The 22,103-nt window shown below is 34.7% G+C and overlaps 1 protein-coding gene across 2 annotated transcripts in view; it reads right to left on the bottom strand.

Annotated features, from left to right (window-relative positions):
* The window catches only part of PDE3B (phosphodiesterase 3B), a 91,547-nt gene that overhangs the window by 7,862 nt on the left and 61,582 nt on the right, over positions 1-22,103 (bottom strand). Inside the window, exons 2-11 of one of the 2 annotated variants that reach the window (XM_069857647.1) lie at positions 16,053-16,103; positions 14,921-15,169; positions 10,835-10,968; positions 8,059-8,165; positions 6,135-6,345; positions 5,603-5,676; positions 4,991-5,094; positions 4,085-4,219; positions 1,829-1,940; positions 483-596 (exon numbers count right to left, since the gene is read on the bottom strand). In XM_069857647.1, coding sequence (XP_069713748.1) covers positions 483-596; positions 1,829-1,940; positions 4,085-4,219; positions 4,991-5,094; positions 5,603-5,676; positions 6,135-6,345; positions 8,059-8,165; positions 10,835-10,968; positions 14,921-15,169; positions 16,053-16,103 — 1,291 coding nt within the window. The remainder of the gene's footprint in view (positions 1-482; positions 597-1,828; positions 1,941-4,084; positions 4,220-4,990; positions 5,095-5,602; positions 5,677-6,134; positions 6,346-8,058; positions 8,166-10,834; positions 10,969-14,920; positions 15,170-16,052; positions 16,104-22,103) is intronic. The other variant, XM_069857648.1, reaches the window with a different exon arrangement.

Below are 22,103 nucleotides of genomic sequence, written 5' to 3'. Positions count from 1 at the left end.
GTGATATCTAATGCAGAATTCTGAAATACTAATTTCTATACTAAAACTATTAAAGAGAATTTCAATTAAGTTAAACACTTTGACTTTGTTTTTTTTTCCTTTGGTCTACTTAATTTGCCAATAAAGTTAGGAAATATTAAGTCTAATGTATTTCAAATGCTAAAAATATGCTGACTGTAGCACTATACAGATGTTTCATTCAGCAAAGAGAATTTATTAAGTGAACCTGTATTCTTGGCTAATAAACTAACCTAATAACTCATCTAAACTCATCTAATAATTTTTCTAAAAGCCTACTGCATGGTCTTTCTGAATGGTGTGTAGTAACAGGATATTTCTACTACCTTACATTAAAATACAAAAAAAACCCTAGTTATGAGAATAATTAAATATTTCCTTCCAGAATAAATTGTTTTACCTATTTTAGTTTCACTAAAGCACTCTTACAGCAAAAGAATAAAATAATCTAGATGAATACATACCCATATCACTTTCCATTATGTACTCATTATGAATTTGCTGAAATCCAGGAATGGGCCGTGTTGTCAGGTACCATACTGCATGAAGAACATCTGTGGCATGTATACGATTGTGATCTAAAAATTATCAAAATATAATCATAAATACCATCTGAAATGTAGTCAAAAGGAACAAAAACAAAACAGAAAAGTAACGTGCCAAATTTACTATAAGGAAGATTTTGGTATAGAATCATAGAATGGTTTGGGTTGGAAAGGACCTTAAACATCATCCAGTTCCAAACCTCCTGCCATGGGCAGAGACACCTCCCAGGCTGCTCAAGGCTCCATCCAACATGACCTTGAACACTTCCAGGGAGGAGGCATCCACAACTTCTCTGGACAACCTTGGCCAGTGTCTCACTACACTCATAATGAAGAAATTCTTCCTAATATCTAACTTAAATCTTCTCCCTACCTATTTAAAGCCATTCCCCCTTGTCACATCACTACATGCCTTTTTACAAAGTCCCTCCCAAGCTTTCTTGCAGGCTCCCTTCAGATGCTAGAAGGCTGCTATTGGGTCTCCCTGAAGCCTTCTCTCCTCCAGGCTGAACAACCCCAACTCTCTCAGCCCTTCCCCGTAGCAGAGGTGCTTAATTCATCTGATCATCTTTGTAACTCTCCTCTGGACCTGTTCCAACAGTTCCATATCCTTCTTATGTTGGGGATTCCAGAACCAGACACAATACTTCAGGCAGGGTCTCATGAGGAAAACTTGAATTTAAATAGTTATTAGAGGCTATATCACTGAATGTTTTAAAGAAGAAAGTTAGATAAACACCAAATACCCTGTAAGCATACTTCATCCTACCTGAAAGTCAAGAAGGGATTAAGCAGCCTTTTAAGTCAGTGATGGTGAGCCACTAGTATTGCTTCCAATCTGATACCTACAAGCATCTGGGTTGGTAGAAACATCTGTGACTAGGGATACGTAAGGAAGGGGAGGGGGTGGTTTGGTTTGGTTTCCAATAAATCTGTCTGCTCTAGACAGCAAGATTAATAATTATTGTCAAAATTCTCTGTTTTCTTATTACCCTATTACAGGCCTAAATGAAATTTCTTTTAAATCAACCAGTATTCTTCCATTGACTTCACTATGTTTGATTCAACTATTTCAGCTCTGAAGTCCACAATTTTTCTGCTGCATTCATTAAATTAGCTCTAATTTCTGGCAAATATATTAATAAAAAATATACTTTTTTTCAGACATTGTCTACGTCTGTAATAAACATTAAACTAATACACACACTAAAGGAGATACATGCATTAACATAAAAGAAAGGCATATGTAATTGGATAGTACTCACAGGGAATATCTCGGTAGCCGCTTTCTAGTGCACGGAAGTAATTCATGAACTCTTGAGTTGGGATTTTGAAAATTTCAAACAAACCAGTGTCTTGAAACAAGGTATAAGTTACCTAAATACATAATAAAATTAATTTTAGTCTGAAAAGTGTACCTAAGCATATAGTGCTTTTTCAGCTTTAAAAACATTTGTGTTCTTAAAATTTTGCTTACTGATAGAGATGGAAATTACCAAAATAACAAAGATTATCTGAAAGCTATTGTCATAGAGATATGTATAATGATTTCTTAGCACAAAAATGTGTATTTTTATTATTCTGTATTTGAAAGGATGATAAAAGGTTTATTTCTTAACTGATAAACTCTATTCCCAACTATCATTTTTAACAATATTCTCCAAAATTTTCATAGCATTGAAGAACTCATGCTTTATTTCATTAGTCACTTAAAAAGAAGAGATCTATATTCTTACCTACTATTAAAGAATTCCAATTACTTAACTATCATAGCAGAGCCATTAATATAAAACAAGCAACCCAATATTGTATTTATTTTTGAGATTTTGGCAAAGAAATTCTACTTCGTTTATTCATTATGACTTATCTTGGATATTTTTAAAAAAGCTAGCTAGTAAATGAAAAAAATATTTCAAAAAATGTATTCAGAACACCCACACATGTATATGCTGTGAATATTTTAATGGTTTACAAGTAGAACTTGGTGACTATGAAGACTTAACCTCCCCAAAACTGTAAATATTAAGAAAGCTTTTCAAAACAAGTCATCACTCGTCACTTTTGTCAATTCTTTCCCTGACACTTGGGAGAAAGAATAAGTTCTGAAGTGTGGAGGTGCTCAAAGGAACAAGAGCAAAAAGAGGAGACATCCCTCCTTCCACCTGTCCCAGCTATTTCTCTTACACATAACCACCCTGAGATCCTTATAACTAATGATGGCAAAATACAGTTTTTATTTGGCTCTTAAGTAAGATATACATCCAATGCTTACAGCACAATAGACAAAAGAACTGGGTTGAGAGGAGGAGGAGGAGGAGAAGTAGTATACATACATACAATATCAGGAAGAACTGATACAAAAATTTCTGTTAAAGTTTAGTAGAAACCTGCACACTTAAGTTCTTACACGTTTCAACTATCCCCTCAACTGCACACAAATTAAATGAAAGGCAATGTGGATCACAAAGTACTACAGCAAAGACGCCACTCAAAATTAGATTGTGGTATTCTAGTCTGTATATCAACTAAGATGATAAAAGACCTGAAAACATTTGATCAAACAAGACTAACTGAAGATTTAAAACAATATCCACAATACTGTGTATGATTAAAGAAAAGACAGTGCCTAATAAAAAAAAAAAAAAAGAAGTTATCTGCATAGTTTTTTTCTGTCTTCAGTACAGGTCCAAGCCTGTGGTTCCAACTGCACCTGAGTGCTTATAAACTGTTTCCTTCACTCCCGGTGCTTTTTCCTAACTCTACCCTTGAACAAGAGTAACAGACATTCTACTCCAGGATAGGAAACGATAAAATAAGATACTGGCAATAAAAATATTTTGTGGTCAGATCAGAAGCAAATCCAGCTCATGCTATAGCTCCATGATTTCTAAATCCAGTGTAAAGAAAGAGACAGAAGCTTTCAGATGTCATCGATGAATGGGAGAAGCTGGGGAAGGGTGAACAGGATCATACTTTTGCCCTTGCCATTAGATTGGCTTCAGCACAACATGAAACTGCACGGAAGAACTTAGTAATAAGTCAGAAAGAGATAAAAGGGATACTATATGCAGAAAGCAGCATGGAAAAAAAATCCCATTGTTTGTAGGATCAAGAGGCAAAAGACTGCCTAAAAGAGCACTTCTCTTCCCCCACAGGTGTAGCTCTGGCAGAAATATTTTACTGAAATAAAGAAAAAAGAAACGGTTGACAAACAAGGTAGCAATTCTGAAAGCAGGAGACAATTTTTCATACAAAATGGCATATTACTACGAAACCTAGTAAGTGTGAATCTAACCTATTTTTACACTGAGAACAAAATTCAGAAAATTTGGAGTAAGTTGTCTACAGATAGATCACTTTTTTTCATTTACAATCAAATGGAAAATATGAGAAATTATATTTCTGGTTTTCAAATTAGCATTCATATATTTTATGACTGCAAAATTTCTTCATGGTTTAAATAAAATACATAAGCATGACAGCTCTATATACCTTCCCTCATATAATAAAAGATAACAAACCTGGCTAAGGATCCTTCCAGACTGGTCTCCCATTTCTTGTACAAGGTCAAAAATTTGGAAATTCCAATTGTTCATCTTCTCCATTAGTGAATCATGGTCTAACAACATTGTTTCTAATGTAGGACTCTCCTCCACCTATATGAGAGTAAGGTACTTTATCATCTCTAAAATAACAATGAAAACTAATATGTCAGTTGTATTGGCAAAAAAAAGACACACAAATGATGAATCATTATTGAAATTATTGAGTGGTGCTGTAACTACAGCTATGATAAAATCATAAATCAATACTACAAATAGCACAGTTAGTGGCTTGACTTTTCATATTTTGGGGCAGCAGATTCTAGGACTTTCTGAGATGGTGCTGTATCTTCATTCTTGTTTCTTTTTAAACAAGAGGAGTTAATAAAACAAAGCAAAAAAATGCATAGGCTAACATAACATTTACTGAGCTTTGACAGATCATTAATTGAACAAGCTTTAAAAAAAAATTATATAAAAACCCAAAATGTTAGTAAAGCCAAAACTATTTGTCTTCCTGTACTTCCAACACACTGTACTATATGAATATTTGTCTCACAGAAACTGCCATGTACTCCTTAAACCTTCAAGAGAATGTAATAGTCAACCAGTGTTTGAGCATACTATTAACATTAATTCTACAGAAGTTAATTTTGATCAACAAAAAATTAATACAAATCACCATCTTGTCATTTGCTAGTGAAATTTACACAAGCTGAAATACACATTTGTTATATGAAAATTCTAAATCCAATAATGCACTGTTTCCCTTCTGAAATTACAAGTCTCAGCAATGCAAACCCCTCTTTACAGCATGTTAGAAATGATATCAAAATACTGTATTGATGAAAGTTATTGCAAGGTTTTTTACAATTACATGCTTACAAGTAGATTATTTTGTGTTTGATTGACTATTTCCTTCCTTTCATCTTTCTTCTTCTCTGTATGGTGGAAAGATTCTTCTGAAACACTAGTAATTGCAGTTTCACCTTAAAGAAAATGCATACATAAATATATCAGTAATTGACCTGTATTTTACTACTGTCTGGTAATTCTCAAACTGATCATACAGATTCTTCACAGAAATGTAAGTAATAGATTGCTTCTGAAACATATTGATTTAGGAATTTAACCACAAAAAATGTTAAGGATAAAACTTATTAGAAAAAACTCTTCGAAGACTGAGAAAAGCTAGAAACATAACTTCCTACTTGCAAATATTGGTTCAGTGACTAGTTTAGCTGAGAGAGCAGAGAACTTGTTTGTTATATGGAGTACAGCTATGAGCACAAGCCTACTACAAACTCCTCACCCTGAAGCAGGCAATATATTTAGATTACCTTGATTATCCTAAGTCACAAAATAAAATAAGTATATGCATAAAAGTTACTGAAAGTACAGGAAAAAAATAACGTAGAAATATACAGATCTTATTTTAATTGGCTACAAAAAAAACCCTAACCTGATATAAAATATTTGACTATTTTGAAATCCCACCTGATTTTCTGTCTTTATATTCTGCAGATTCTGGTTCTGGTGTTGGAATGGGCTTGAGTATCTGACGTCCACAGCTTACAGAATACATGAAAAATATTTACAACATTCAGTAATTTTCTTCTTTTGCTACTGCTGTGAAGTACTGAAAACTATCTGTAAATTACTTTTCTTAAAAAGACATGCTTTCGAAGGTTCTTCCACCAAGCGACCTTACTATTTTCACCTAAACTTGGCAGATACAGATTTAGTCTATACTTAGAAAATGATCAAACATCACCTCCCCATGGCTCACCTCCACAAATTAATAAAATAGAGCTAATTATTTAGAAGGTATTCAGAAATACAGAATTAAATTGCTGGGTAGGAAGTTATCAGTAGGTTGGTCAACCCTGGATATTATAGTTCCAGATCATTATGAGATGATATGCCTTTTGTTCAGTAGTAGTAGATGATCTTGTTATATTTTTTCATTTTAATTGAATTCTTTTCAATGCATATGAAGTTACTAAAAGTATTACGGAGTTTACAGTACCTGCTACACACATAACCTACAGGTGTTTTAACTTGCTGCTGAAAATCTGGAGAACTAGATGTGTATCCTGGAGGCTTATGTATATTAATGCTTGGTTTTGTAAGAAAATCAGCAGTATCAGGAAATTCTACAGGTGACCAGGTGCTGAAAGCCCCACTGGAGACAGATCCATGACCAGGGGAACTCAGAGGACTCACGCCAGGAGAAGTACCTTCCAAAACAAACATTAAATGGGGTTCAGATTACAATAAAAACATTACTGTTTACAAAGACCAAAATTAATTTGACAAGAACCTTTATAACTTGTAAAGAATGGACAAGTTTTCAAAATACGGTGTATAGCTCACATTGTTAAACACGCATAAAGTAACTAGATATAGTCCAGGTTCTGAGATCTACAACTGTGCAGCACAATCCAGGCTACGCATCTGAAAGAATGTGTTGTAACAAGGGTTTTCAAGGGTTTGGTTCAGCCAAAATGTCATTGCATTCCCGTGTGATAATGTACAAAATACAAGTTATCTACAAATGCCCAAGATAAGTTATAAGCATTGTAAACATACTCTTATAAAAAAGAATAAAGTGCCCATGAGCAAAATAATAAGCTATTCTGTGGACTTTCCAAGGCTGGGAAGCAAAAACTCCATTATACGTTTTATGACTGTACTACTAAGACAATATACAGTATTCCCCTTAAATAATGAATGCACAGATTACACACTTCTAGCAATGTCATATGTTACTCTGACTTGACTCACATATCCTAAGAGAAGTATGTTATTATAATTTGTTACAGCAAAAGACAAGATTTTTCAAAGGCCACATTGCTAGGTGCAGATGCAGAAGTTTTAGAAAGCAAACGTCATTTCTCTGCTGCAAAGAAAGATCTGGAAAGTTGAGAAGCAATTTATAGACTCCCTTCCAGAACTAGAATAAGTGAATACTCTAATTGTGGTTGCTTTATTTCACCCTTTTTACATGTGCACATTCAGCAGGTTTTAATGAATACCATTGTGGTCTGTATTTTCCACAACATTCAAAGCAGAGAAATGCAGAAGGGACTCTGCTGTTTCTGAACACAGAACCATTGAGAATGTGCAACAATGTGTTTACGTGTGGCTCTGGCTTGAGTTTTCCTGTTTCTTGGTGTTTAGAAGAGTGAAAGAAAAAAACCAAAAATCAGACAACCAAACCATCAGTAAGTAATTCAGGGAAAACTGGTGAGTTTGGGGGTTTATAAAAAAAAAAAAAAAAAAATTAAAAGTGCATTCATCTCTTTCACTCCAACCTGCACAATTAAACTTTCAGAAAACAAAATTATTAGACAGGCTGTTATTTTTAAATCATGCTAAAATGGATTGGCAAAAATGTCAAAAGTAGTTTTCAAGTTTTTACTTAATATGGGCAAACAGACCAGTTACCACCTCTGGAATACTGATATACACATTATTTCATCACTGGTGTTTACAGAATCCACTAGCTTATTAAACTGACAGTGTTTAGAATAAAACCTACTCCAGCTCCTTCCAAAATTTGTGTAAATATGTATCTCAGATGGCTATCAGGTACCTAGGAGTGTCTAAGTGACACTGTTCCATTACAAAAAAAGCATAAATATTAAAAAGATGTCCCTTATTATTGTACATGAACTTTGTAATTTACAGCAGGTACACACTATAGTGAACATTATACTATCTTGCAGTAACACAGCCTTAGGTGAATAATTGAAACCTCTACAAAGCAGACGTTACTTGTAATTTTGAGTATTCTTAGAAGTAGATTAAAAATAAAATATTCTTTTAAATAGATGCAACAGGCCAATGTTATAGTAGTGCTGCATCTGCATAAAACCCCCAACTGAAATACGTTACGTACTACTTCTTTGACATTCTCCCACCAAGTTATACAAATTGCATGATCTTACCTCCTCGTCTGGGACCCATATGATGAGTCAATGTCATAGAAGATGATCTTTGTTTAGGTATTGCCAGCAAGTTTGCACCAAAAGACCCATTTGAATGAGATCCTTGGCTGAAAAAAAACAGTAAGATTTTTTTTTTCCTTTCCTATCTTGCCTTCCGCTTTTATTAAGTAAAATGCTTATAAAATAGCCAGACTGCTCTGTTAGAAGACTGCCATTCAAGAAAACATAAGTATTAGAAAGAAGTTGAACTCAAAATCATCTAGACAATAGATGTCAATTATGTAGAATAAAAAATGCTGGGTACTGGATGAAAGCAACAGAAATCTTTATGCAGTCCTAAAATGACATAGTAAGTGTATTCAGACCACATGCCATAGGTTTTACTTTCTAACATGGTGTTTGCTTTTCTTGAACGTTTTAACAGAGGAGGCTGTTTTCTACCAGATTTGTGAACATTTAAAAGACTGATTACTTTGGAAATACCATGGCAATCTTACACAGCCATGGCTTGCTTTTGAATCAATTTTGCATATTTAGTTAATTTTATTTAGCATCATCCTAAAATTAAAGTGGTTTTTGACAAAAGTCACGCTACTTCAGTATATTGATAGTGTCAATTGTTGAATTATGCCATCTGCTGTTCTAGGCATGAAACTGCACTCCAAAATTCCAATTTTATATTACGTTATATTAAAAATGTGATATGCAATTAAAGATAACTGTATAGGTGTACTTTAAAGTGAAAACAGCTTATGTAAAACTAATTATTTAAGTACAGGAAAACAGTATTTACCAAAACAGAGTTAATTGTGTTTAATCAGATTTCAAAAAAAAAATCAAACAGAAATAATACTTTATCTCCAATTGTTTCTTTAAATGCATAAATATAAAAAATAGTTACAAAATAAACACAGATTTAATCTTCTAAAGTCTGATGCTGACATGTTACAAAACTTTAGAAAATATTTGGGTTAACTGTGATAGATTGAACTTTTCACTATTTGTACATTGTTTAGCTATTATAATTTACATGCATTATTTTAAAGCACATAAAAATGCTGCATAGGTATTTAGTGTAGGAAGTCTATATATTAAGCAAGGTCAGTTCATCTTGAACTAGTGTTTGAATGGGAAACCAAATCAAGAATTTGCATCCAAATAAAACAGCAGCTCTTAAGAGTTGCTTTTGAATGCTGTCTGGATGGATTAAAAAATTCTACAACATTAAATCAAATTTTCCAGCACTAATAATTTATTGTATCACTATGCAATATCTTACCTTTCTCAGCTCAGCCAGCATTCAGTTGAAAGCAGTCATTGTATGTAAGAAAATTTTTGATGTTTTTTAAGCTTTCCTCCTAGTAAGCAGTTCACTGTTTCACTCTCCATTTATGCTATTAGACCGTTCCACCTTGCTTCTCTTCTAACGTTCATTGGGTCTTTCATTGGGCTGAATCAGTTCTCCAAGGCAGGAAAATCTGTCTTTTTATTGCTGTTATTTTCCTGACAATTTATGGGCCTGACTCAAGAGACAGAGCCAGTGGCACAAAGTGCTCTAGGAATGCAATACTGCCTCTTACGGCAGCAGGAACAGCTATTTCATCTAGCCTTCTCTGTAAGGTAGGCTCCCATAGGGGATTTTGAGATGACTGTGTGTTAGACATTAAAGGGAAGCTGATAGCAATCACTGGAAGATGCAAGGAGACAGGGAGAGTGCACGTTGGCAAGAACTCTCAAGGGCAGGACACAAACCAGAAAAAAGTGAACACATATTTTATGGCTGTACTAGGGTGGATAGGAACAGGACAGGGGAACATGACAAACTAGAAGAGCCTTGTCATCATGGACAAGGCATATTTTACAAGTGAGGGAGTATAAGTAAGGGTGTTTTTCATATTACTACTCTTAATCAAATGAGTTTTAGTAGGTTCTTTGGATGGTGCTAGCTGTAAGGAAACCCTCTGTATATGTACACTGCATTTGAAGTCCCACGGTTTGTAAGTTTAAAGCTATTTCTCTGGTGTCTAGTTATTTCCATTTTCAAATATCTGTTGTACTTCTCTTACAAGATATTGAGCAAATTTACATATTGACACATTTAAAAAAAACCCTAAATATGTGAAGTTTCACTCATTCAACATTAAAAAAAAAGAGGAAAAGTACATTTATTTTAATCCTAATTAAAATTATAATCTTAATTCTGGAAATAAAAGCTTTATTTGCACCATCTTGACTAAAAAGTAGAGAAGAGATGACTTCCTTCATCTACCTTACTGCTTGCTTGATGACCACAGGAATAATAAATGTTGCAATACACACAACAGTGGCTACCAAACTCAAAATAGTTATATCATCTTTTTCATTAGATAATGAATTTTAGGGTATGTGGAAGTCAGAAAGTGCTACATACATTCAATAAAAAGGAGAAGGGGGAAGTCAGTAAAAGTGCGGAGCTTTGTAACTAGTTTGTTCTGCTACTGCATATTTTGGACTATTTTTTTAATTTCCTATTAAAACTGATAAGCAGACCTACTTATGACAGAGCATGCCATTCAACCTCAGAATGACCTGATTTCTACTTGAGATCAAACAGAGCTACAGAAGTATGTTGTATAATTAATTTGAAACATTTTCCAGTTTATGCTTGCAGAATTCAGAGACTTCATTCAAAAGATTTTACATTAAAATACTTCTGCTGCTAAGTTACCACATTACAGATATGAACAGTTTAAGAAGAATGTTTATTTTTGCCCTTAATATGTGGTTAAGTGCTAACCTTGATGTGTTATATTCCTGATGAGATCTCTTGCTGTTACTCCGTTCCCATCTAGAAGATACTGATTCTATAGGAGAAACTCCTGAAGTTCGTCTCAGCTGTGGTGTTGGCAAGCTACTCCTGCTATTTAATCCCTGTTGAGCAATTTAACCATGGTTAAAATCTATATAATTAAAAACAGACATTACAATTTTATTTATTGCTTGTGAAGTCTATTTATTGTTAATTTTTTTATAGTGAAATAGTAAGCATAACGGCTTACATTCACTCTTATTGCTGAGAAAAATAAAAAAGATGCAATCAAATTATTTTTATTACTAGCAATAATTATTTTTCATATCTTTTTTCTTTCCCCAAATTAAAATATATAGACATTTGTACTCTGAAATCCATGTGGTCCAACAATTACTCTTCAGTGGTTTTAAAAACCGAGCTCTTACAGAGACAGTTGCTGTAGGATTATGGATCCTTATTCTACACATACCAATCACATGACTACAGAGTCAGCTCTCCAGCTCTCAGGATAGCCTGAGGTTTCAATAACTCAGACACTAAATACTGGCTGTGCAAGTGGTGTGGAACTTGTGGAAAGTGTGTTGCACAATGTACAGCGTCAGTTCTGGCCCATCAAGGCTCCCTCTCCCACCCCCAGCCAGTTAGACACACTGCAGCCGGAACATTGGGAATCATGGTGGTACCTGAACTAATTCCTCTGCACAGCAGAACAATGGCATTCCAATAGCCCTGAATGGAAAGAACTCAGGACCTATTAGCTCTGCCTCACTGAAATACCCCCCGAAAAGTATATACGTGTTTAAAGAGCAACAGGTAGAACCTAACTAATAGAAAGGATAGGATCACTGAACTGAAACTGCAAAGGCAGCTCTGGCATATCTGCATCCATTACACAGATAATCTATACGTTGTATTTTGAACAGTTTTTTAAAAATATCTCTCTCTTTCTCTGACTGCATTCAATCCACAATCCGCTTCTTAACTCATACCTAGATGTGGCTATTCAGTGGAGGGAGGGAAGTAAGGGGGAGGAAGATTCTTCTGCATAATACAGATGCATGTAATCAGATCTTGCAAAGCAAAAAGGATGCCAGGAATCCCAAACGTTTAAAACAAAACAAAGACATTTACAGTACTAAGTAAGGTCTGCAGGGTCATGTGTGAGGACAGGTGACCCTTTGATACTACCACTTCAAAGCTCTGGCAGAAATGGTGACTTTGCAATTTTAAGCTTCGTTAGGTGGTCAAAGATCATACTTAATTCACATATTTCAAAAAATGAAACAGTGTTGACACAGAAGAGGATGATCTCTTACCCTGAAAAATCAGATTGTTTTGAATTCTTGATATGGGATGTACTTTGACTCAGTTTGCTTTGCTGCAAAGCTGCAGTCACAGCCGCAAAGGTGGAATTGCACAGGCAAAATAAGAACACTATGCCTCACAGAAACATGCAGTAGTCCTTAACCAGTTCTACCAGAAAGAAAAGCAGAGTGTGTTCTGTGTGCTATCATACGGGGTAGTGCTCTGAGGCTGGAATGGACTTCTCAGCCGGTGGACCACTTTGATCTGACCTGCATGCTCTCTACAACATAGGAAGCACAGCTGAAAAACTTCAACAGTGGAGGAGAAACATTCACTCCTCAAAACAATCACACTTTAGCACCTGCACTTATTTTTTATTTTACCTGGCTACTCTAAGAAGGAGGGAACAGCGGGGATATGAAATATCTGCAGAGCTCTCCCCTATTAGCTAAAGCAGCAAAGAATAAACAAAACATGGGTAGCAAAGCACTCAGAAACTCCATTATCAACTCCATACTAGCAAAGTCTCTGGTAATCGCTATATAAAGGGGATAAGTTGCTCTGGAAATAAAATATAGACCATGCCAGAAACCAAAGTTTTTATCAAAAGAATTTCAGTTACCAGCAATAACAAGGCCAGGAGACAAGGGACGTGGATACTCAAGCGCTTGCCTAGATAATTCTTACTTGCATACAATGTGAAAACTTAAAATCATGGCTGTTGATAACACTGGAAATCCACCAACAAGGGAAACGTTCTACTGTGATACGCTAGGAAAACCGCAGACAGTCAGACGGTTCTGTCATGACAGAATTCAAAAGTCTTTCTATTGCAGAGCAGCCCCGAGATGTTTCTTGTCTAACATTTCCTTTTTCTTTTTTAGGAATTTTTATAAGGAGTCTTATCAGTGGATAGCACTAACTGGGCCATGTATGTCTTCTAAGATGTTGACTAGCAGGACACTCAGAGGGAAGAGTTAGTATTAGATAACCAGTTATTGCTAGCCCAAGGCCTGAAGCCCAGTCTCTTTCTTTTCCTTGTTTTTTCTTGTTTTTCTATCAAAAAGAACAGGCAGTTCCCCATCAGACATGAAAAAAAAAATAACTGAATGCACTTTGGAAGCCAGTCAGGGAATAGAAATAAGGAGAGATATATACATATATTCCTCATCAAAGAAATAACTTGTTTGAAATAAGGAGGACATCTTTCACGTTCCAAGTAAGGGAAAGAGAGAACAGGAATTTTTTAGTATAGTCTGAAAGCTCTCATTTTGAAGAAATGTTTCTTGTTATTTTCTTTGGTGTGTCATAATCTGCAGTTTCTGTTGACTTACCCCATTTTTGAGGGAAACGGAAATCTTTCTCGTTCTTATAGTAACATGCATAGGGGTAGATCTTTTGGCTTACCCCTAAACATATACCAAAGTCAAACATTCATTGAATTACAGCGACAAGCACTATTTTATCCAGCAGGTAAATTAATATACAGAAAAAAAAATTAAAAGTATAGTAGCAAAGTTAACTTTAAAGGAGGAGAAAAAGAGAATAGCTGTGAAAAAGCATAATATTTCACTCTCACATATACTTTATAACCAGTCTTCAGCAACAAATTTTTTTCATTTCAAACAATTTTGACTAGCTATATAGAAATTTCAAAAATCATATATTACATTGGCATATTCATATCAATTATATTTTTCACATTGGTAAACCAATCCTTAGCAGTTTTCAAAAAAGTTCACAAAGGAAAACATATGGTGAATGACTATGATTCCTACCCAAATGAGTTCCGCAGTTATCTGTGTGACATTCCAAGGAATTTCATACTGCAATGATTCTGTAGTATCTTCCACAGAGTAATGTGTAGACACTGAGCATTTCCCCAAAAGTGTTTGCCTTGACAATGGTTCCCCCAACAGGTATTTCACAGGCTGAATCTGGCTTGAGGCAGTTTATCCGCCTTCAAAACAGCAAGCCAACAAATTGACCAGTTTGGGCCAAACTGCCCACTGCCTGGAAATGGAAGCAACTACAGGGCAAGGAAATCCCAGACCAATTCCATAATAAACAGTCTCAAGCTGTCAAGACTGGCTAGCCTAGAATTATTAGCTCGAATTCACTGCAGCTGAGTTTGTATTTGAATGTTTTCCCACAACATTCCTTAGCACGTCACACAGTAACTACATTCTTGCTTTTACTTATTTACACTACATAAAGGAGAAATGACAACAGATTTACACTCCGGTCCCATAAATTGATGGGCTGCAAAGGAAAGAGATATATTTTTCCTTTTACATAACTGATTTTTATCTGTCTTATGGCTAGTTTGATGTGCAAAGGAGTAAATTTCTTTGGAAAGAAAAGTCACTGAAAAAGCCATACAGACAGTAACCATTAGATCAAGAATGTGGGAAAATAAAGAACATCTCTGTTTCTGCCATATCATGGGAATATAACATCTTCATTTTATACTTGCTTTTGGAGGTTTAATCCTGTGTTTATTTCAAGGAACCATGGAGTGCAAACCAATGCTTTTACCTGTCCATGCATCAATGACTTGAATTTGTATTTTGGTACCTGTCTACATTTCATTCAATGTATTTTCACAGCTGCTCTCTTTTGACCTTAAACATAGTTCACAGGTATTTAGTAAAGCAGCTGCTATTCGTACAGGAACACTCTTTCCAGATGAATTTTCCTTGATTTTGTTTTTTTTTCTTTTTTTAATTCCAACAAACATATTAATGAAAATTAAAGTCATTTGACCTTGAGAAGCTTTCGATCTCCTTTTTCAGCAGGATCCTCTATTTCAGGGCAGGAGAAGAAACCAGGAAATGGTGTGAATGAACTAGTCTTTGGTCTGCATGTGCCTGAGAAAGCACCAATCAAACTATTAATGCTTCGAAGGGAAGAAATCACTTGTGGTGGAAGGGATGGGTCAGTCAGGAGGTCTGTTAGCATGCTTCGAGCCTCATTTAGTACTGAAAGATCAACTCCATTTCCACTGCCAGCATTCTAAAATAGATGGAAATGTTACAAACTATTAACATGTCAAAACATTTCACAGTATTATAAGTTTTAAATAAGCATGTGATTCACTGCAAATTTGAAAAATAAAAATTAAAAAAAATCAAAGTAATTTATTTTTCTTTTAAGGAAAATATACACATATAGACATATTCAGATACCAGTTTTTGTAGGGCTTTTTCACATTATAAAAAATATTTCAGAATTCAGCATTAGCTTTCAGTTTATTTTTCTCTATTTGAAATAAAGATCTGGTGTCAATATTTTATTTTAAAATTCTCATTACTTAGTCTCAGAATTAAACTTACTATACAACCTCCTCCAATAACATCAACAGAAATTTTGACAGCCAAACTGTTACAAGCCCCTTATAGAGGTGCAGTTTCCACCACCTCATTGCCTTTATTAAGCCAGATTCTACTGAAACAAATCCTAACAATTCTGTCAAAAAAGTGATTAGTTTTCATTTAGCACAATTTTCTGAACAGGAATAGCAATAGTTGATTGGAAACCACCACTGGTATAAGAGAGAGGGGGAAAAAATAAGCAATCAGGAAAAAAGGTGAAAACTTGGTTGACCTGAGTTTGGTGACTGCTGAGGAATCTCGCCCTAACCTTATGTTAATGGATATTTTAAAAAAACCAACTCCCATCTTAGGTTTGAGACTGTTCTCATACACAGCGCAAAAAGAGATCCCTATCAACTTGGTCAGAACTGTTAAATATCAAGTCTCTGCTACACCGAGCTAGAATGAACTGGGACAACTTAGATAAATTAAACACGGATAGAATAATTGAAATCTGACAGGTTAAAGTGAACTCTACTCAATCACATTTAACAAAAGAATAAGTAGATTCATAACGCTCTGACCTGGTAATAGGGCTTGTAGCATTGCTTCAAATCCCAATCCCAAAGTATCATCTGTAAAGGAAAAAAAAAAAAAAAAGAAAAGAAAAAGAAAGAAAAGAAAGAATAAGTGACATGTTAATTCTAAAGCCCAACAATGGAATAAATCTTGATTATATAGTGGGATATAAAATGCTTCTCCCTTCATGCTTTTAGATGTAACTTAGGCAACTTTCTCAGTTGTTGCTACTACAGTAAAAGTCACAAAGAAGTGCTTGAGGAAACTGCATGCAGAATAACTAATGACAGAATAATTATATGATCTGATTTCAATATTTCTGGATGGTTTATAAACCATTTAACACGTGTAATAAACCAGGTGTTAACAGAGCTTTCCTGTTTCTATTCACCTCAACTTACGAAAGCGAATCTATCCTAAAACATCCATAATTTTTTTCTTTACAGGACCACTAAAACAGTAGCAATTTTACAAATACAGCGCAGAAAGTACTACACTAACAACATTTTAAAAGACAAAAAGCTCCCCAGTAGGTAAGGTTAAAAATCAGTAATCTTAAAAGCATTTTCTTGCAGAAGGTTTTGCTAGGCTTCGCTTGAATATGGTTACAAATCTACGTGTTCTGAATAACTTTACAAAACCCACCAAACCCACAAAAGAACGTCAGCAACATGGTCTGAAGATACTATCAGCTTCAAGTACGTCAACAGCACTTGCTTAATTTTTCTTCTGTACTGACAAAAAATAAAAACAACATACGAAAGGTGAAATTCAGTTGTCTGTTACATTTCACAAGTGTTCAGTCTTCATGACTTCTTGACAGGTTCTAATTATTTTCTGATAAATGAATTAATTTACACAACATGCATTCAAAAATTAAAGAATATTAAGAAAAACTTTTTTTCCTCTTTTCCATAGTTACAGAGCACAAATAAAGTGCCTAGATCCCACTTGGTAGTTCATATTCTGAAGTTTTTCTGCTTGTTTTTATGGGCAAGAACTATTTTTAGTTTTGTTCCCCTAAGACTAACAGCTCCTTCATAAAGAAAACACAATGTTCCAGGATGGCACTTGTCCAGCAGTAGGTGCATAATATGTTGATAAAGAAACACAGGCTGACGTGTTCACAGTACCCAAGCAAGGGACGCATTTAAAGGCTCTTCTTCTCTTCTGTTGCCTTCACAGAGATACCATTAAACTATATTTAAAGTTAATAGCTATGATATCCACTTGCTATGAAAAGTAAAGAGATCTATCATAAAGCATGTGCTCAAACTGGGAATAAGTTATGCTATATCAGAAAGTCATATTGTATAGATCAAGTAGATCTAAAGAATTAAAAATGTAATAATTCCAGGAGTTTGGTTAAGTGATTAATCTAGCCACTATTTCCTCATTCATCAATTTTTATATACATTCTTTTTGAAAAAAAACTAAGCATATGAGATGACTGTTTGGCTGTCACTGACAAGAGTTAAGATAATGACCAGCATTATCTATCCATACCCATTCTGTGTGATGCATTTGGTTTTAGCATGATCATTGTAAAGATGAAGGGTTTTTTCTTCCATAACAAAATAGAAAGAGTTGTCTTTTGGGGCAGGTTGGGGTTTTTTTGTTTTTCTTCATTCTTCGGTTTCTCTTTCCAGACTGACATTTATTCACCGTACGAAAAATAGGTAAATCCTTTGGTTTCATTCTGTCCTCAGCTTGGGCACAGAGACTGTGTTAATCTGCTTCACTGAATTTTGACTCAACCAGCAACAAAGATCAGATGTCCACGTGAGTTTTGTTGGTTGTATTAGCAACCTTTGATACTAATGGTCCACGAAGTTGCGTCAGCTTGCTTGCAATCTTGCAACCTCAGTTAGTGGACAAAAAGAGGTTTCCCTTCCCCCTGCTCTTCTAATATCCTGCTTTTCTTTCAACAATGTGGTATGTTTGCTAATTTTATTTATTTATTATAAATGAGATCTTAATAAAATATCTATGCTCTTCCTAACACAAGAACATTTCTGTACCAAACCTTTAACAGTTATCTACCTTTACTGATGCAACCTCCTTTACGCCATCAGGAGTTTTTGCATACATGTACATACACATGCTCACATAAGCTATACTGGTATCATCTTGGGTGTCAGTCTTTAAATCTGCTATGGTAAAGAAACAGGCATAAAGTTGCAAAGGAGGAAAATACTCAATGTAAACTGTTACTGCTATATCTTCTATCCCGTAACTCACACAAAATATAACACAAAGTAACGTGCACAGCTCATGCAAAATCTACTTCCAATGCAAATAATGGCTTGATATTTTAAATGGCAGGGTGCTGCTTCATAGACAGTTTTATTTTAAGGAAAAATTTCACAGCATGGACTCATTGAAAATTTTCTGGTTTTGTTTAAACAAGGAGATTTTGGCTTCTCCATTGATTCTAATTTCACAGCAAAGCTAAAATAGTTGAAATAAACAGAATTCAGTTTTATCTGCATGTTACCAGCAGAACTTTTCTTTAAATCACTATATATCACCATTAATTAGAAGTCATATTTGCTGAGAGAAGACCAGTGTGGTACAGTAACACAGCCAGCTAGAAGGCTACCACAATCTATAGCAGCCATAAACTTTTTGGGGTTCATTCCACGTGTCTCACATTGAAGGAAGTAATAAGCTGATGAAAATTTTAGGCACAAAATGGCAAGCTCTTCCACTATGCACAATGGAAAAAAATGTAGGTGACTACACAATAGCATATTTTTCTCTGGTAAGTATAATTTAGTACGTCTACACTAACCAAATCCCTATGGGTTAATGATGAAAGGAGGGAACTATCTTTTCTTAGGTGATTACAATAAACCACAAGATGGCAGTCAAATCCAGAAAGCCTCCCCTACAAAAAACATTTCGTGAGTAAGGAACAGAAACCAGCAGCATATTCTTTAACAGACCTTCTGAAGAACTGAAATTATTTGAGGGACAAGGAGAGGTGGCAGTTTTAAAGTTTAACAGCTGATAAATTTTGCTTCCTTACAGAAATTTCTCTGTTTAAATAAAAATTTACTCCTTCCTATTCTACTTTTTTATTACTACCTACCAGGCTTGGTTTAACTAGCCTAACTTCATGCCTTGTAAGTTAAATCTGAAATACTAGAAAAGCAGCACTTTTGGCATTATTTTTGTTGAGAGCATGGCAGTCAAGGATTCAATTAATTATGGCAGATAATCAACAAAAGTTACAAAGTATTTCCAGAGTTGCATTAAACTTCTAACAGCAGTAAAAAGGATACTCTCTATTTTGACTTAGTGTGAACAGACCAACAGACCTTAAAATAGGTAAAGGATACTCTCTATTTTGACTTAGTGTGAACAGACCAACAGACCTTAAAATAGGTCTTAGGCACAGCCTCAACAATTTTTGATTTTGCAAGCATAAGGCTTGTTGCAGAAAGATCTGTCCTCTGTAACACCAAGATTTTGTAATCCATTGCACATAACACTCTTCCTCACCTCCTCCAGCAAGAAACACCTGATCTAAGTGGGACTGAAGTCATAAAAGTTCCAAGCTACGATTTAAACATCTGCTTAGCAACTCCCTACATTTTGTCTTTTTGAGCATCCATTGTCAATGCCAGAATCACAGCAATCACAGCAATCACATATCTGGGAGCTCAACTGAAAATAAAAACTGCAGCGGGCTCTGATACTGCAGATGAACTTCAGAAAAGTAAGAAACGTGTAGCCCATAACTGTATATTCCAAATTACCAGTCAGCTTGGAGAAGATGTTCTCCTATCAGCCTGACTCTAACTCCAGAATCTCCCAGTCCATCCAAAGAGCAACTTCCCTGGATTTATGCACTTGTCTGTCAAGTCGATCAGGATTTTGAAGGACAGTTAATAAAAAATGGAAAAAAAACCCATGCAAAACACAGTACTACGCTTTGTTATGTAACACTCAGGAACTGTATGATGCTTAACTATAATAATTAAATTTATTTGGTCTATGAAATAAATTTCCACACAGTTAAAAGAAGACGAGCCAGTGTACAAAACCCTTCTAAGTACAAGTGACCTTTACAGATTTGTCTGCCATCAGCCAGTGATGGGTTTAGGTCAAATAGAAACATGTCACTCAAACAAAGCCAAGAGTATCGACAGCAGGAATTTATACCACTGGAAATACACTTTTTTAAAGGCTAATGAAGTTGTTAAAGCTCAACAAATTCTCCACAGAGTTGCTATTCTGAAGAATGAATGCTATATTCAGTTCTATGGATGTTTCTTTCAGATCTTAGGAGATTTTAAATAATCCTGTACTAGAAATACACAGGAAAATTGACAATAGACATCAGGTACTACCCTTTGTTTATATTTTCTCAAACAACGAAAACAGTATTTCCATACTGCAGAGGAACTGTCATGCAATTTGAACACAGGAATTTGAGAATCAACTTATCTGACACTATTTGTAATCTATCTATTCCTTGGACAAAAAAAAAGTGGAGAAGGGGAAAAGGTCCTGATTGTTGAATATTATCTCAAGAATTATCAGAATTTTAGGATGAATTTTAGGATGGCCCTTTTGCAAAGCATATGCCATTAGCAAGATCAGAAACAGCTGTTAAAAAATGTACACAAGGTAACAGCAATAGAGGCCTTCCCTAACATAGTTTATAGCTAAAACAGCAACAGAAACAAGCAGTGTTAATTTTTACAAAGAGAAAAAACTTCTCCTCTGAGATGCTTACAGTCTAAATAAACTGAAAACAGATGAGAAATGGGAGAAGACAGTCAATGAAAACCATCAGAACTTCAGGGTTTTTTGTTTTGTTTTAACGAGTTTTCTATATAGTCATCTTTCCTATCACCGCACAGCCAGTGCTTCCTGGGCCTCTATCAGATGGGTTGTTCAGAAACAAGTTGATGCCATGGAAGGCAGAGTTCTTTTGGATCTTCTTTGCCTTATTTTTCTCAAGTAATAAACCACTACAAATTATTATAAAAGCACATTAAGCATTCTGAAACACGTTTTAAAAAAACTTTAATGCACAACTCAAATTATATTTGGCTGGATAACTGTGTAATGATGCTTTCTGAATAATTTCACTTGTGAAATATAAAACCATATCGTCTTAGCTATTGAAGAACAATTTATTCTTGTGCAAATCTATACTAAAGACAACATTCAAACTTACGCAGCGATCTAAAATACGTGGCTATAAAAAAAATTGGTTTAGAGGCTAGAAATCTAAAAATCAATTTTAAAACTAGAATATAGTAATACGTACACTCCATACCCTAAGCTGAAATGTACACACCATCTAAAGCCATACACAATGTTAAGATTTGTAGTATTGCCATTTGATTGTCTAACCTAGGTAACTGGGAAGTTGTAGTTTCAACGATGACACTATTTAGGAGATTCAGCATGTGCTTTAATGCTTGTTGAGAGAAAAAAACTTGTCCTGTATGACACCACTCATTCACATTCCATGCTCGAAAATGTTAATGGAGAAAAAATGAGTACAAAAATTAGTTTCTACTTCTGACCAAGTCTTTCATTGATCGAATATAAAAGATCCCTAGTTGCTAGTAGCAGCTGTTTGACACCATTAGGCATTAGCTCCGTAAATAACTATTTCTATAGCAACCAAGCATAGAATTAACTAAACAATGAAACCAACACCATAGCAACTTTATTCAGAAATGAACTGTAAAAAATCACCCCATTTAAAAGCAAAATTCTACAAACAGATGAGAAACTAATTTAATGTATAATATGAAAAAGGTTACATGTCCATTTCCTTTCATGACTGCCTTTCAACCAAGACTGATGCTAGAATTATTGCTTTTATTTCTAGATTAGTGTTTTGAAACAGCTTACAATCAATTAGTTTTTTAAATCCATGTAATTTAATGATACAAAACCCAAACACAGCAGTATACAACCTTAAAGTCTTGTTTTACTTATGTATTTATTATGAATTTTTTCCCTCTTTGTGTATATTTTGAAAAATTATGTTATCAAGTAGTTAAGTTGCATTCAGTATAAGACTG

The sequence above is a fragment of the Phaenicophaeus curvirostris genome, chromosome 5 (genome assembly GCF_032191515.1).
Source record: "Phaenicophaeus curvirostris isolate KB17595 chromosome 5, BPBGC_Pcur_1.0, whole genome shotgun sequence".
Taxonomy (NCBI): Eukaryota; Metazoa; Chordata; class Aves; order Cuculiformes; family Cuculidae; genus Phaenicophaeus; species Phaenicophaeus curvirostris.
The sequence above is the reverse complement of the archived record's forward strand: the minus strand, read 5'-3'. Positions and strand labels throughout refer to the sequence as shown.